The sequence below is a fragment of the Scatophagus argus genome, chromosome 11 (genome assembly GCF_020382885.2).
Source record: "Scatophagus argus isolate fScaArg1 chromosome 11, fScaArg1.pri, whole genome shotgun sequence".
In the NCBI taxonomy this organism is placed as follows: Eukaryota; Metazoa; Chordata; class Actinopteri; family Scatophagidae; genus Scatophagus; species Scatophagus argus.
In genome coordinates this window covers 19875030-19892525 of record NC_058503.1, presented here as the reverse complement: position 1 = coordinate 19892525, position 17496 = coordinate 19875030, and the positions used below count along the sequence as shown (strand labels likewise).

Sequence of the window (17496 nt, the reverse complement as noted above, 5' to 3'; positions counted from 1 at the left end):
AGCAGGGACAATACAAACATCTCAAAATAAAGAAGCAGCGGTAATTTAATTATTATTAACTATTTACAAGGGGCAAAATGAAATCTTTGGGATGAGGAAGGGAACTGAATCTTCTGCTGGTGTTTAGTTATACCTTCCTGAGCCTATTTAAAAAAAAAATTTCCCCTTGACATAACAATTGACAAAAAATTCAGATTTAATTGTCTAAAAGAGTTTGCTTTCAGAGATATTGAGAAATATATCAAGAAAATTTTAAAAATTTCACACTGATCATATCACAGAAATACTTCTACTGAGTCTAATAAGATATTGATAACTTTAAAATGTTTGTGAACAATGGTCTTCGGATCATTTATCATCACTGGTCACCTGACAAAGAGGATGCGATCCTTTTTAATACGCTGCTCTGCTGTCAGAATCCTTACAACATCAGTGTGTCTCCCCAGGGACTGAACATTGCTGTGGCGGCTCATTATTTTGAAACCCCAGTGGTCTGAAAAATGCCCCACTGGTCTGCACGCCCATTCGTCCGTCAGCCTGTTATCAAGCAAACAAAGGCCCGCTGCACTGGAGGCACATTTTCTGAAAATACACAGCCAAAACCCACACTAAATTTTTACAAATTAAGCAGTCTGTGCACACAAATGGTTAGATGTTGAGCCTGAATGATTGAATTGACAGCACAGATTTATTTATTTAATTTTTCAGTGTCACCTCGCAGTCTTAGGTACTCTGGGACTCCCACTTTATTGTTTTTGAGTTTAGGGTAGCGTTCCAGTTCTTCACTGGGGATTTCAATTCATACGGCCTCTTGAATTTCCCTCGGGATCAATAAAGTATCTATCTATCTATCTATCTATCCACAGACTCCTAATATTTTTGAGGAAGCCTGTATAATCACTGTCGGTGTGAATTCTGTTTAACTTGACAAAGTCGGGTTGAGAATATGAAATGTTTGAAGTTAATAAAAAGCAGGGGGATCTACCCTTCAGATGAACAAACACATGTCTGAATGGGATCCCTACACGTCGACTAAACACAGCCCGGGAGCATTTTCTAATCTGCTCAATGAAGTGGTCCCAGTTCCACCTGAGAACTTCACATATGGACTCTAATCTTTTCCCTTATGAAAAAAAAGTCCTGTGGTTTTCCAAAAGCAGCCTGACTTTGATGTTTTCTGAAACATTAAATCTCAAGTAAGCAGGCTGAATGTGCACTTTGTCCTGGCTTAAGGCTATGCAGGGATGCATGGACTCGTTCTGTGAACAGATGGCTTAGAGGCGGCTTTATGAGTAATCAGCAGTGATGGAAAAACAATGTTGAGTAAAGCAAGTATTTGCAAAAAGTACAGATACTCATGATGCTGAATAACGTAATGGTGTTACATAGCTGATTACAAACATAAAGATGTGCACCTCTGATTCCAAAAAGTTGGGACATCGTAATAAAACAGTGAATCTGATGCCAGCAACATGTTTCAAACAAGTTGTGACGGGGTAACAAAATGCTGGGAAAGTTGTGCAATGCTTCAAAAACACCTGTTTGGAACATTCCTCAGGTAAACAGGTTCATTGGCAGGCAATTGTATCATGATTGGGTATGAAAGGGGCTTTTGTAATTATTTGTCATTAATATTTAGGCTTCACGTGCCTCTTAACAACATCAGCATTTTTCACAAGAAAAATCTGAAAAAATGGGGTTAAACGAAGTTTTCCTAGGAAATAAAATAAAGTAACACAGAATGTAGGCTGAACACTGAAATAAAATACAAGTTACTCAAAATAGTACTGAGCTACAGTATTGAGCAAATGTACTTACTTTTTCTGGACTGAGAATAAAAATAACAGCTGTTTTTTGTTGTGTTGGTTTATGATGGTGAATATGATGCTGGATGACTTCTCACTTCAGATATCCTCATTGCTATTCTGATATCTTGAGTGTAGCAAACAGACGTTACAAAGCGCATTTTGGTTAATTACTTCCGGGTGACATCGTGTTGTTTAAACTACTGCTGTTTCTTTATGCCTTAAATAAGACGGGCGTCAAGCTCAGCGACTGTTCGGCATTTTCCCGTCTTTCGTGTGCGCATCGCTCCTCTGTTAAAACGTCACGTTGTCGGCAGGATTCGAACCTGCGCGGGGAGACCCCAATGGATTTCTAGTCCATCGCCTTAACCACTCGGCCACGACAACTGCTTGGCACTGCCTCGTCTATATTCTGTCCAGATGCTGTTGTCGTACCATGGCTGTTCTGGAAACTTGCCTCATTCCGCTCCACATCTGATCTCTGGAGGATGGAGGAGAAGGGCGCTGGCCAGGTTTCATCCGGACTTTGAACACAGCACCATCTGGCGGCGGTGACTGACATTTAACTGTTCTAATGGTACTTAATTAGAGGTCCAAATGCCCCTGTGTAAAAACACTTTTCGAGTAAAGATCACATCTGGAATGCAAAATGCTCTCCTTTAAATGTTTGATGGTTGGTTCAGTCTATAAACATTCAGTAGGCTTGGGAGTTTTGTGTAAAAACACATAATATTTGAAGTAACTTGAAAAATTGCACAGTGTTTTCCTCTGAAATGTAGTGAAAAGTCTGAAATGGAATTACTCAGGTAACAGAGTCACACTTTATGTACAAAAGTATTGGGACACACCTCTTTTTGAATTCAGGTGTGGTATGGAGCTGTTCAGGGTTTGGGCTCGGCCCCTGACCTCCAGTGAAGGGAAATCTTAATGCTTCAGCACACCAAGACATTTTGGACAATGCTATGCTTCCGAATTCGTGGCACGGGTGGTTGAAGGTCATTTTCTATTCCAGCATGACTGTGCCCCAGTGCACAAAGCAAAGCTCCATAAAGACATGGTTGGATGAGTTTGGTGTGGAAGAACTTGACTGGCCCACACAGAGTCCTGAACTCAACCCCATCCAACACCTTTGGGATGAACTGGAACGGAGATTGTGAGCCAGGCCTTTTGGTCCAACATCAGTGTGTGACCTCACAAATGCTCTACTGCATGAATGGGCACAAATTCCCACAGAAACACTCCAACATGTTGTGGAAAACCTTCACAGAAGAGTGGAAGCTGTTAGAGCTGCAAAGCTGTCTGTGTGTTTAGAATGTAATGCCACTAAAGTCGGTGAAAAGGTCAGCTGTCCTGATACTTTTATCCACATAGTGTGCTCAATAGTGTACTGAAGCACTTGAGAAAATGAACATATTTACACTGCACCGCTGAAATAGCAGATATGATGTAATTCAGAAACTGGATGTGTTCATCTGTTCATCTGCAACCATAATGGAGGTCTGAGTCTGCTCTCTATGATAGTCTGTATGTTAGAGACAGTAATAAATATTAACAACATGTTATTGCTTAATCAGACCACAAGCAAAGAGCGACACAGCATGTTACATTTCGTGATATAAATTATTTATTTACATTTACAGAAAAATGACCCCATCAAGACAATGTAGTAATAACTATTGGAAATAGAACCCAACATACAGAAGCTGACTTTGTCGTCACAACCGAACAGAGAGCTCTATAGTAACACTGTGCCCTCTGTCAAAGGTCTCCTATAACACAAGGTGCAAGGCATCACGTGTAGTCCCGAACCCCCCGAACCCGCCCCGCCCCTCCCCCCACCCCACACTGGACAACACACACCTCTTTAAAGCCCGTGACCCCGCTTTGCACTACCCCGATTCGCATTAACCCCTCATCTAGAAACGACAGACACAGGCTAGCCCGCCTCTACCAAAGTTCACACATCTAACACGCACACTCACACTCACACACTGACTCACACATTCTGAATCTTTAGCCCCCCCCCACGTCCTGACACCTCGTGGTTCAGTTTTTCAGAAAAACCCTGGGCGGAAGTGACAAGGTGCAAGGAGACACATCGGCAACAAGGGGTGGGGAGTTTGGCGGCGGTGGCTAATGATGACAACATCATCATCACTCACCAACGCACGCCAGCTCTGTCTTTGCTTTGCCACCGTCTTTCCCAGGCATTCCTAAAGTTCATACTGAGAGAGAGGGCGAGGAGTGAGGGGAAGCAGAGCCTAATTTTCAGGGGGGCTGGCCTACAAAGGGGGGAACATCTAACGCCTCGGCGCTCCGTAAAGAGCAGGGGGACTCCGTCCGGTGTGTCCGGGCTCAGATAAGTCGAGTGGAGGCGCGCATGGTGTTCTCTGAACTGAAGTGGACATTATTCTGCTTCTGCCGGTTGATCCTGTTGGTCCGTGGGCACTTCCTGTACAGGGAAGAAAGCAAGACGATACATGCAGGGGTTAGATATCCCACTGTGAAAGCTCATGGTGATGAAACTCTGATGTTTTGTAAACCACAATAAAGCCCTGAAGTAATAGTCGGTACTTTTCTTATTGTCCGCAAACGAAAAGACCAAAACCAACAATGAACTGATGCTGCTGACAGGTTTTGTCTGTGTAGCCAAAGTCTGGTAAATTTTATTTCTCAGTTGGGTGCATTTTGATTCAATCCCAACACTCTCCTGAACTTTTAAATATGCTTCAAATGTTTCCAGAGTTGAAAACAGCCCCCAAAATTACCCAAGATATAGTTTTAGGTTTAGATCTTTTGCTAGTCAAACTGTGATGAAATTTGTTATTGTGCTTCCGTAATTAGCAGAACCAAGAAAAATAAAAATGCTGTACAGTAAGTCATTGAGTTGTTAATGCACTACAGTCCTTCTTGACCTCATACATTATGATAACGTTTTATTAGCATGCTTACTAAAAAGACAACTCTTCCTCACATCCACGTCTTCGACTTGTATGTTCAGTCTGTAACTGTAAATAAATACAGTCTTCCTGTCAGCCTGCAGACCAGTACGCTCAACAAGCTCCACCAATAAGTCAGGAGAGCTTGTGTTTTAGCCTGAGAGGCCAAACCCAAATAACCCATTGCTAGTTTTGTTCTTTTTTCTTTCACAGGACTTGTCTACAGCTGGAAGAATACAGAATAATCTGGTAACAGTATCTCTTGCAGTGAAAGCCTTTTGAGCAGACTTTTTCCAAGAAGTGACAGGATGTCACACACAGCAGGCAAAGCTCTGAGGTGACCTTTTCTCCTCCCACCTGTTTGTCCTTTAAGTGAATGGCAAGTCCTCATAATAAGTGGAAATCACAACTCCAGCAACATTCATAAAACACAATACACAGACTGCAGCCCAGCCTGTCCGACAGAGATAGGCCACTGAGGTCGGTGAGTTGCCGGGCACTGACGTGTGTGTCACATGTCATTTCATCCACTGTAACAAGTGAGAGCCATGTGGTGCATTGTAAACTTTTACCAGGCTTAGTGTTTTTATATTTTTCTACCTTAAATGGATATCGCTGAGCAGCAGGAAACATTAATGGTTCTGCTGCAATGTTCAGTGTTATACTTCTCTTTTTCTTTCTTTATCTATCTCCCTCACCGTCTCTCCCCGTCCCCGTCCTTTACAACTGCTCCCTCCCTCATTTTTGTCCCTCCTCCTCCTCCTAGTCCTCCTCCTGCTCAGCTCAGAGGAGCAGTTTTGTCTCGGCAAAAACTCTTTTAAAATCTTTTATTAAATGCCATAAATTGCTTAGGTCAGCCAGAGGCAGACAAGCTGCAGGATACGAGCGTGTGTGTGTGCGTGTGTGTGTGTGTGCGCGTGTGTAGCATGTGTGCATGGTCTGTAAGTGTGTTTTTCAGTGGGTTTCTACTGTGAAACACCAAGTGTGGATGGTTGTCTACAGGATATCTCTGTGTATCTATGCTTGTACACACGCTGCATGTTTTCAGATGTGTGTGTGTGTGTGTGTGTGTGTGTGTGTGTGTGTGTGTCTACGGGGAAAGAGACTTTCACTGTGGTGGAAGCAAGGTGACCTTTCAGCTGTTTCCTCCAGGCTCAGGAGCTCCCCTTGTGACTCCCAGATACACACAACATGGAAACTACTGCTCCAGGGCTCATTAGTAAGCTGTGTGTGTGAGTGTGTGTCTGTTGGGGCATGACTCACCTGGTAATGCAGAGCACCACCACACAGATGATGACCACCTGGAGTGCTCCAATGATAGAGGCGATGAGGACATAGTGCAGTTTGCCGGAGCCTGGCACCACGTAGAGCACGTTGTACTCTTTGATGTCACACTGGGGACCTCTGAAGCCTGAGTGACAGCTGAGATCACACACGTACACACACACACACACACACACACACACAGTGAGAAGACAGAGAGAAACAGTCATTTTCTTTGCAGTGAGAGACAGGTTAATTATTTCTGTGTTTCTAATTAAGGCGTCAGTACCTGCTTGGTAAAGACATTGTGGTGGAACAAAGCAGCTGACAGTGACAGAGTAGCGACTATTTCTTTGCTGTGACTGTTCAGATGAACATGGTTGATAAGGCTTGCGGCAGGCAGGGAGAAAGAGCGCGTGTTCACACAAAGCAGCTAAATTTGAAAACACATTATTATCCCTTTGTTTTGGGCCTCTGTCCACTCTACAGCTGGAATTATAGCTGTGTTTTAAAGGGTGACAGCGGAGCTACAGAAGCTACGGCTGTGATTCTTTTTCCCTGTCAAGTTTGAATGAGGTGTTTTAAAATGATTGTTTTTGCAAATAGAGTCTGGTGGCTTTGGTGAGAGCGACAGCGGTTATTTCTGTTTCAACAAAAAGGATCTTATTCTTCAACAAAAAGGACTCTCTCTGTAGGGATCATTTCCATGATGCTGTCAGACACAATCTGAGCCTGTCAGTGGAAAAAACACAAGCGCTTTAAATGGACATACTTAAACGGTGTGCAATTGCCCGGAGGGCCATAGCAGCCTGTTTTGTGGCTGCTGGTTGCAACAATCTTGTTCAGTACTGCACCAATTTCAAAAATTGTTGTCTGCATTAGTCACCTGAAATACAGAAAGATATGAAAATAGGATCCAGGTTGAAAAATAGCAAAGGCAACCTTAAAGATGTTTTAAAGGGATGAAAATCTGGACAAAAACATCCTGAAAAAGCCTGTGTAAAAACATCGTTTTCACATGTATATGGCGATTTCAGATTTATCCAGCTAGCTAGTAGTCTGAGAGAGCCAGACAGCGAGAGAAAGAAAGCGAGACTAATGGAGGCGATCTTTGTCCTCAGAGAGGAGCTAAAATGGTCCCCCTTTTTAATCTCTCTTTCTCTCTCCATCTTCTCTTCTTTACCTGCTTTTCCTGTCCCTGGGGAGGTTGTTACCCACCAACACCTGCATATCCTTGTTTGCTACCAACAAACACACACACACGCAGTTGCTTTCACATTCTCCATCCCTTTGACCTGACAGTGTGTAAGATGAACATTGCATCCTTGTTCTGTTTGTGCTCTGTGTTCACACACACACACACACACACACACACACACACACACACACACACACACACACACACACACACACACACACACACACGTATGCACCACTCCCCTAGAGACCTCTGTGTTTCCCAGCTTATTTATTGTGATACAACCTCTAAATGTCTGTGTCCAGCAGGGGGCAGCAGAGACATTTCACACTGCTGCTCTGCTCAGCTCTGTTCTGTATGCAAGAAGAATGTCTGGCTGGGCGAGCTGGGACGAGTGAGGTTACAAAGAAACGAGAGAAAAAAGAGGGAGGGAGCGATACCGAGCCCCCCTGGCTGCTACACTATCAGGCTATAAAAGATGGCAGACCTGAGAGACACACAAGTACATTCGCTGTGTGTGGGTGGTGGGATTCAATATCGTCCATATCAATATTCGTCATTTTGCCTTTATGTAAGGGCTTGTCTGCGAGCATTTTGTGTGTTTTTCAGAGTATGAATGTGTACTGTCATTTGCACCTGTGTGAGGGCTGTTGTGTCTGTGCTTGTGAGTGTGAAGGGTGTCTGCACTGGTTGTCTGCTGCATTTTCTTCAGTTTCTATACTAACAAGGCCCAAATATGACCAAATCCTCCAAAATAAGGACATTTTGCTACGTTTTGCTTCTTTTTAGGACATATCCAATTATATGGTTCTTATTGTTCTTGTTTAGCCATCGATTGTGTTGGTCAGATAACAGCACATTCAAAAGTCATTGCTGCCTAACGTCTCAGAATCATGAAAAAGAGAAATAAATAAATATGGCCCCATTTAATAATGGAGCTTCATACCCCATGGAACAATGTGCAGATCTCAGCTCAGTTTTGGAAAGCAGGTACGTTTTCATAACCAAATCGACAAAAATGGCTTCCGAGCTGAAATAAAAACATGGTTCAGGACCAGAAGAAGGATGAGGTTTCAAGTGAGACAAGGCACGAAGTGGTCATGTTAAACCTGCACTAACTAGGTTTTTCTGGCCACTTGGCAACAATAAATACAAACAAACTGGAAACAACACCGACGTATTATCACAATAATTTGTTGCTATGGTGTTAATGAACAGTGGCCTGTTTTCACATTCGGCAGAGACGGAGCAGCACAAGCATTCCTTTAAATCCGTGTTTCTGACAAATGTAAATGCAATATTCAATCTCATTTTAGCTCTGTTTTGGTCTCTAGCAGTCTCTGAGGAAAAATAAGTCCATTTAGCTGCTAAATGCTCCACTCTGTTCACAAACTAGGCAATAAGTCTGTTTGTCTGCCATTTGGTGCTGTGCAACACACATAGCAGCAGGTCAAAAGGTCAAAGTCAGCATTATTTGTAGTATATAAAAGAGCTTTCATAGTTAGACTAACACATTCTGGCTTGTGGCTTTCATCAGGACCAGTTAGTTTTTTGGTGCTGAGCAGGGAGCACACAATAGGCCTATCAGAGATGTTGAGTTAGTGAAGGTAAATCAAAACCAAAATAATAACCTCAAAGACACTAAAAAGTAATTACAGTAGTGACTTTCTTTCTCAGTAATATACAGTAAGATTCATCAGAGCAGCCTTATAGTGTTAAGGGATGGGTCAATGACACTTGTTCTACTAGTCCAAGACTGTAAGCAGCACTGACTGGCAAATGATCCCGTTTTAAAAGTTAAAGCAGTTGCTGTAAACAATACTAAAATGTTCCATAGCTTCTGGGAACTTGCTGATGACACACTCAAAGTGTCAGTCATCAATGACGTTGACAGCAGCAGCGCGATGATGTGTTTACAGCTACAGCTACAAGTTTTATTATTGGCAGACAGATGACAAAGTGTGGGCTCATAAGATGAGATCACCAGCAAATCAAACAGAAACTTACGAAACGAGACCTTCACGTGTGGGGTAGAAGACACTGAAATCCTCATTTCGCAGTGTGATATTCAGCATGTTACTAATATGAAGCAGTGCAGCATATTTGAGTGGTCAGCAGCCCGGCCTACGACTACAGCAGGAGGGCTCTCAGACACTTCCCCCTCACAGCACACTGGCTTGTATTCATACAAGACAAACAAGTCTGATTTAAAATAAATAAATAAATGGGCTCGGGCGCTTGCCTAGAAATTGCTAAATTTTACAACTGATTAGCCATCTCATATTACACGCTTTCTTTGGGTGTCGGTAGATTAGGGAAGGAGAGGGAGGGTGAGCATCATTAAATTTTAGTGAGGAAACAGAGCCAGTCCTCTTGCAGGATTTGTTTATAGCCACATTACAGTCAGAGTTACACTATAAAAACTCTGTAGCCAATAATAGCTAAGATGAATATAGTTTCATTGATTGTTCCGTAAGAATCAATGAAATGTGACCCATAATTAGCCCGTGACAAAATACAGCACTGTGGATCCCTAGCTGTTAAAATTCAATTCATTTTCTTATGAACTGACAATCAACAGTCCCAACTCAATTCATTACGCATAAATTACAACATATTTACAAAACAGTGTTTTTAGGAGGAATTTTTAAAATATTGTGCCATTTACATTGTCCAAAAAAATGGGTGTCCCTGTGTCTTACATACAAACCACGTGCTGTGATTTCAATGGCTTTGGCTGTTAGTGCATCTATGTTGCTCTCACTTCTTGGTGTCAGTTCGTGTCTCTTTTGAAGTTAAGCCAAAAATGGCTCAAAAAATGTCTTTGGTACTGATATCATACACAGAATCAGAATTTTTGTCCCATCCCTAACCTTCCCTTGTCCTCACAAATACACTCATACTGTATGTGTGTGTGTGTGTGTGTGTGTGTGTACCTGCAGGAGGGCTGGGCCAGGATACTGGGGAACTGACACTCTCCGTGGACACAGTAGTTTTTGTAGTGATCTGGACAGGGGATGTACAGGCCGCGGGCCAGCGGATCCTCTTTTTCCACTACTATGTAAACACACACACACACACACACACAATCCATAAATACTGAATGTACATGTGCTCGAGGGCAGCTGTGCATATACATTACAGTACTGCTAATAAAAGAGAGGCAAAGATTTCAACAAGAGAGGAAGAGGTGGATCATAAAGGCTGTGAAGTGAAAAGAAAAGTCTGAGAGCAACGGACAAAAGTGAACTGAACAGAACTGAAGTCAGGCATAATGCAGCTCTGAGTGGCAGCACATGTTATTTAGCAATCCGCCACCTCACAGGCACTCACCTGTGAGGTCGGTCCGTGCGAAGTGCCCATCTCCGCCTTTGTTCCCAGTTATGATGTCGCCTGGAGAGTCCAAAAACACATTAAAACCGATTCCAGGTCAGTACAACCTCTCTCATAGCTCAAACCGCCCTCCATTTGGGGTTATACGTTCAAACTGATGCCAGTGCACGCAGAGGGTTGAATGTGAATCATCAGCTTCAACAAAGGGTTCATGTGGTGTGTGCACCTGTCCCGTTAATGTGTGTAAATGTGGTCTATTCTCTTCCAAAGTCAGAAACCATCTTCGCTAATGTATTACACCAAACAAAAGGGAGAATGGACCATCTTTCCACAGTGGCTAGACAAAATCACCTTCCACTCCTTATCATTTTATTGCAATTTATTTGTTTTCAGTGGTCAGTGAATTTGTTCCCTCAAAGTGAGTCTGTGAAAGTATTTCCCAGATTAAGGATGCAAGAAATGTGCCTGCATGTGGGACTTTAATTTGTTTTTCTGATTTATTTGCTCGTAGATCATCAGCAGGAGAGTAAAAAAACTGGTGAGATGATTCTTGTACCTATGCCATCCACTTAACAAAAAATCAAATACCAGACTAAATGAATTGAATTGAACAAATGAGATGAAGTGAAAAAATGGGAGGCTCTATGGGCTAAACCAGATTACAGCTTCAGAAACATGTTTTTTTCTCTCTTCCTCTGTTAATTTTTACTTACTCCAAAAATAGGTGACATCTTGAGGTCTCAGTGATCCCACAACTGACTTTTATGAGCATCTGGTGCCACTAAGTGCAAAGATCTTAGGCTTAATGTGTGCTTTTTGTCGTTCTACTGTAGCTTAGCGTGAGCTACAGCAGAAAGCAGGACTAGTTCCAGAAAAGGAACGAGAAATGTAAATGATAAAAGTGACACACGGGGATATATTACAAACCAGCAGTCTAAATATCAATGTGCCACTTTGAATAGTGACTAACAGCGTTTCACAGGTCTACATCTCTCGTTTTTATGACATTTGTTCCCACCTGATTGAAACAGAAGGCATGAAAGCACGATCAGATCAATCAGGGTGGTCTGACCCAAAGGGTGTGACGTGGGGGGAACACAGATTTCTATTTGTGTTCTAGAGCTGGTTAACTCTGATTGCTTTACTCCTCATTACTTCTCAAAGCCTCCGTATTGGTTCTCACATCTCGATCAATTGGTGGTCTCAGGGCCGATCAAAGTCTTGCAAATGTACGCAATACAAAGCTGCCGACAACTGGAGGAGAAATTAAGATGCCGGTGGATCACACCTCAAATAAAATAAAATAAAATAAAATGAAAAAAATATATTCAAAAGCATGATTCTTACGTGCCTTTGTCTTCTCCCACATGGATTAGTAATATGACTCACTTTAAGGTTTTAACCACAGAGATTAATAAAATAACTTTATCCCTGGAGCCGTTGCAAACAAATACTGCAGCCAAATAAAAGATACAACATGAAAAAGGGGAGGATTAGCATTCAGCAAAAATTATCAATATACATAGCAGTGAAGGCTCTGTGGGGTTTTGAGGATTATGTTTGCACACTGTTCCAAAATATGACTGAGTGGAAATATTCGTAATCATGAAATGTGGTTGGAGGTGCAGCTGGCGGGAGATACACAATCATCAGCGTTTAGCTTTGCAAGTTGCCTCATTTACTTTCCACGGCCTCACTTCAACTTGAAGTTAACACCTGTCAGACAGAGTGATGGCTTCCCCTGTGTGTGTGTGTGTGTGTGTGTGTGTGTGTGTGTGTGTGTGTGGGTCTGACCTTGGCAGTGGCCCAGGTACTTGACCTCGATGCGTTCCTGCTTCTGACAGGACGCCTCCTTCACCTGGCAGGGGTTGTCATAGGAACGACCGTCTGAGGCACACACTGGGTTGAAGCTGATGTGTGAGCAGTCGATGTTGCAAACACACCTGTGGAACAAGAAATCATTTTAGGGTACGAAACGCATCAGTGCTTTAGTCCTTAGCTAAGTCAAGATGTGAGCTAAACAAGACCTGAAATATTAATGAAAATGAGAGCATCTTTATCCCCAGAGACGTGTGTGTGTGTCTGACTGCGGGGGGCACAGACTGAAATTCATTCAGGGAAACAAAAAATCAACAAAAACAGTACAGCTTGCACTCAGTCAGGATGTTGGACCATGCATAGTAATCCTGTTCAGATTGGGTTTTGGCACATTCGGTCTGACACAAATGGCAAATGGATTTAACTTTGCATAGAAAAAAAAAGGGGGAAGAAGAAAGAGTGACAGGCTGCACAGAAGGCTTGATTGACAAATGATGTACCATTACAATGGCGGGAAGCTATTAATAATGAAGCAATCGTAGATAAGAAAGCTGTACATTTCTGTGTTGCTGAGGAATTTGTAGCGCAAAAAGCAAGCCACCAATCTGAAGCTTTTCAGATGTGTCATTTATTTTAGATAACATTGAAAACATCTTAAATGGAAAATAATAACTTAGCTAATACCATCATAGAGCACACTGAAACAGCTTGATGAACAAAAGTCGGTGAGGACTGCAGAACAGCTAGTTTGCGGTACAACTGCCTCCAAAAATAAAGTGAGATGCAGTGCAAAGCGAACAGAACGTGATAATTTGCTAATATTTTTTTGACATCAATTGAAAACAGCACAAAGACAATATATTGAATGTTTTACCTTATCAACCACATTACTACGTGGGCTCAGGAACACTAACTAACACAATTGCCTGTAAAAACAGTTCATTTGCAAATGACTGACAGCTTTTTTATTTATGTTTTCACAGCATCCCCACTTTTTTTGGAACTGAGGTTGTATCACATTATCATCTTTTTAATGTCCTTCAACAAAACGGCTGAGAAAAACTGAAAACAATCTCCATGTAGCATCATCTTCAATTTGATATTCCATTAATTTTACAAGCATGTTATCATCACTTATAGTCTGATTATCTTAAAATTAATGCATGTTCTGCTTACAACAGAGCAGGTTGTTCATTTTAAAGACTGGATAAAAGTCAGTTTAAAAGTGTGTTACTTTTTTGTCAAATAACTGCTGACATCCCTGCACTTTTGAATTAGTCATGTTTTGTCCCCTCAGTATATTGAATCAGTTACATGTTTCAAGAAAGCTCATCTTTCTACGGGGTTTTTGTGCCAGACTGTAATGCATTCATTTCTCAGTGAATCAGGCGCTTCCTTGATGCTTTTAGCTCTCGCAAATTAACCGAGCAATTTGCTGTTGCACCACAATTTTCGGTGAAATCTAAGAGTGAGACATTCTGTGTGTGTGTGTGTGTGTGAGTCTGAGGGCTTTTCTGCATGTGCCACATCTACACAAGTGACAGATAAAGAGAGGGAGTGAGCACACACACCTGCGTGTCTGTGCATAAACATCTAAGTGTGTGTGCGTGCGTGTGTGTGTTTTGGCATACGTGCTGTATGACCCTTAAGTGTGTGGCAGACCTGATCAGCAGAAATTACACCCAGATTGCCTTCCCCAGACAGTTGCTGCTGAGTAGTGCTGAACACTAGATTCTGTAATTATAAATCTGTCATTATTCTCCCGGTCTTTTCATTTTCCCCTGGTGCCAAGCTCTCAGTAAAGCAAGGGTATTCAGCTGTCTTACAGCTGCATTTGCATACAGACCCACGTGGGCGCCCGCCTACACATAAACGCGTGCCCACACACACACACGCACGCACGCACCATCACAATCAGCCATGATGATTCGTACTGCTGACACTGATGTTGATTGAAACGCTGCGCAGCAGAGCGTGGCAGCGCTCAGCTACTGTTGTAATGATGGATCAGCAAAGTAAGACTGATGTGAAGAAAGGTTTCGTTATGCATCAGAGACGCAGTTGTATGAAGGCAATATCCAAAATCCCACATGACACTGAAGGTGAGCCGACCTGACTGTGAATGACCTGCCGTGATATAAAAAGGGTCAGTTCGCCCAAATTACAAAAAACAAACAAACATACAAACCAAGAAAAAAACCATAACACAAATTTTCTGTCCCTAAACAATTTCCAGTGATGCAAATAATTTTAGGTGTATTTGCTGAGGTTATGACGTATCTGCCTGAAGACCCCACTGTCAACAGTTTGCATGAGAAATGGAGAAATAATCCTGAAAATAACTGTTGACAGCATGCTGTGTGTATTATGCAGAGCAGGTAGGATGCTGTTTGTGGAGAGATATTTTGCCGCTGAATTATTTAAATGTAATTTTTTTTCACCACAATTGAAATACACTTGCAATCAACGGTGTAAAAATTACAATATAATATGATACGATGTGTGCTGGTGAGTGAGGTCCGCCTCTCCCCTGCTGGCCAGTTACATTTACATATGTTGTTAACATACCAAATTTAAGATCTTAGTAGTAAACAATACTAAATTGGTAAGTTTAAACCATATTTACTGTTGTTTGTGTTGCATTCAGTGCTTTATATAGAAACGGAAGAAATCATTTTTCATCATCATCATTTTTCAGTTACTGAGTTAAAACTGCATTTCTTAATATCAAATCTTCTATCAGTTCAGTGGTATTGAACTGAATCAGCTTCCTTGAACCTCAGTGTATTTACCTACTATCATTTTTCATGTCTGTTCATGAACTATGCATCTTGACAAGGTTCAGATCCTCTGAGACGGATACTTCAATTGTATTACAGTGAATGCGGATATCCTGCAGGCAGCGAAAGCCAAAATTATCTCCATAGCTAGTTATCACTACTGGCAAGTGACAATCTGTAGTTTGGGTTAACCTTTAAAGATTATAAAACACTAACGCTGACTCTAATTTTGCCACAGCCACCCTCGAGTCAAGATTAGACTCACAATTAAGGTGTCTTCGTTATCCTACAAAGTATCTAAATGAGGACAGTTTTAACATGAAAGGAGGCAACGAGAAGAACTGTGAGGAAGTGCGGATCAAAGCAACACTTTGAGAGCTTCTGAGCTAAAGGAGTATAAGCTGCACATATGTACATGTATACATGCCCCCCCAAATCCCATCGTAGAAGCGCTTTCAGGGTTTCGGCCGTCCTGCCTCCCTGAGAGGCCGCTGTTGGTTGGTGGCTTATGTCTGGACTCCATACATTTTTAATGAGGCCTCTCACTTTCTCCACAATAGGCACTATACCACTAGACTGCAGTGCGTCAACAAATCCTAATGCTACTCTCACACACACTTGAACACCCGCAGACAGGCACAAACAGTATACATGAACGAGACGACAATGGCTTTGTGATAAACCTTGTTTTCCCCCTCTTCTCACACACTCACCGACTCACTGCTTCACACATTCTGCTGAGAGGTACAAAGAGGTAAAAATGTTCGATTAAAGTAAGCGGTGTGTGAGAAAGTGTGTACTGTACACATCCGAGGGTGTGCGACATGCCTGCGTGAGGTTACTTTCTTAGCAGGATGTGTCGTATTGATTGGCTCCCTGCAATTATTTCCCTCCCATCAGCCCCCCTCCCCTGACCCTGATACTATCTGCTTGCTCCCAACTGAAAAGGCCACTTCACACACACACACACACACACACACACACACAGAGAGAGAGAGAGAGAGAGAGAGAGAGAGAGCATCTGAGGCCAGAATATCCACTGAATGCATCATGTTGAGTACAAATCCTTTGCAGCAAACCTTATTGCAACTGAACATAGCATTGATTTTCATAATCCTTAGCCTCAAATTTCACTGTAATCCTTTGAAAAAATGAGCGTGATGCAAACAGACTGAGAGAGAGTGGAAGAGAGGGAGAGAGAGAGAGAGGAACATGGTGACAGCACAAACAAGGAACGTTCCAACAGAGAGAAAGTGGGAGAAACAGAGGAAATAAATAAATGTATACATGTATTTAAATAGCTGATCAGAGCCAGAGAAAGCCTCAAGAATACACACACAGCGAAATAATATTACAGCGCTTTGTGGCATTAAACATTATGAGTTCAGGAATCACGGATGGATAACTGAACGAGTCAAAGGGTCAGGATACCCCTGGACCAGAGGCTCTGTTTGAAGTGACTCTTACCATTTCTTGCTGCTCAGTCACAAAACAATCACAAAATGCCTACACGCAAAACCACCAGAAAGAGTCATACAGGACTACAGAGAGGTGCAACACAAACACAATGGGGTGTAAAACCTCCTAAAAGAGATGATAAACCTCCACAAAGAGATACAAAACAAATTCAAAGAATACTACATATTCCAAAGAGATGTGGCCTCTTACATTCCTCTGCCATTGTCTGTAAAATAACATGGACCGCATGAGAGCACCCCAAAAGTGAAGTCAAAATAACTCAAGCGCCCCCTGGTGGCTGACTGCAGTGCGGGTCATAAAGTCCATTCATTCCGTGTGAGCAGATGGTTTCTGTTTTGGAAGTTTTTATCCCATTGGCGTGTGTTCAAGAGTTCATTTTTCTAAAATCTTTGGTTTTAATAAGTTATGTGATGCTTTAAAAAGTGGGTAAAAGGTCATGACTGACAGATGAGTCCTGCTCATGACTGAGTTGGGCAGATGTGGGCGGGAACTCGATCCCAATCGCTACTGTGCAGATTCTGGCTCCAAATGACATCATCAACAAGATATGGCAGCGCTGGGATTAGAGATATTTTGGCTTAGTTTTTCTACGGGGGGGGGACACACCGTCCATGTTGTTCTGTGTTCGGCCAGCTGTCTCATAATCTGTTCCTGTTTGTTCTTTTGTTTCTTTATGTCTTTTCTTTAATTCTCTTCTTATTTTTGTCTATACTTATATTATTGATATTTTTAACTGTCATAATTTATCTTATGTCAGTAATGTGAGGAGGGCTTCAAAAGGAAGTTGTATATATACGTATGTGTGTGTGCGTTGAGGAAAATAAAGGCCGTCTCCCACCTTGCCTGTTGGCCTGTGACTTGCTTTTCATTGAAATTCCCTT

At 42.2% G+C, this 17496-nt stretch overlaps 1 protein-coding gene and 1 non-coding gene across 6 annotated transcripts in view; both read right to left on the bottom strand.

Moving 5' to 3' along the window:
* Window positions 1-2110: 2110 nt before the first annotated feature.
* trnas-aga lies at window positions 2111-2192 on the bottom strand. Its single transcript has one exon. It is a non-coding gene; the product is annotated as a tRNA-Ser (tRNA).
* Window positions 2193-3406: 1214 nt separating this feature from the next.
* tmeff2a (transmembrane protein with EGF-like and two follistatin-like domains 2a) overlaps window positions 3407-17496 on the bottom strand; it is a 91056-nt gene continuing 76966 nt past the window's right edge. For 4 of the 5 annotated variants that reach the window (XM_046404440.1, XM_046404438.1, XM_046404442.1 and 1 more), the window contains 5 exons: window positions 12333-12481; window positions 10539-10598; window positions 10142-10262; window positions 6008-6166; window positions 3407-4257 (listed from right to left, as the gene is read on the bottom strand). In XM_046404440.1, the coding sequence (XP_046260396.1) occupies window positions 4161-4257; window positions 6008-6166; window positions 10142-10262; window positions 10539-10598; window positions 12333-12481 (586 nt within the window). In that variant the 3' untranslated portion in view covers window positions 3407-4160. The remainder of the gene's footprint in view (window positions 4258-6007; window positions 6167-10141; window positions 10263-10538; window positions 10599-12332; window positions 12482-17496) is intronic. The other variant, XM_046404439.1, reaches the window with a different exon arrangement.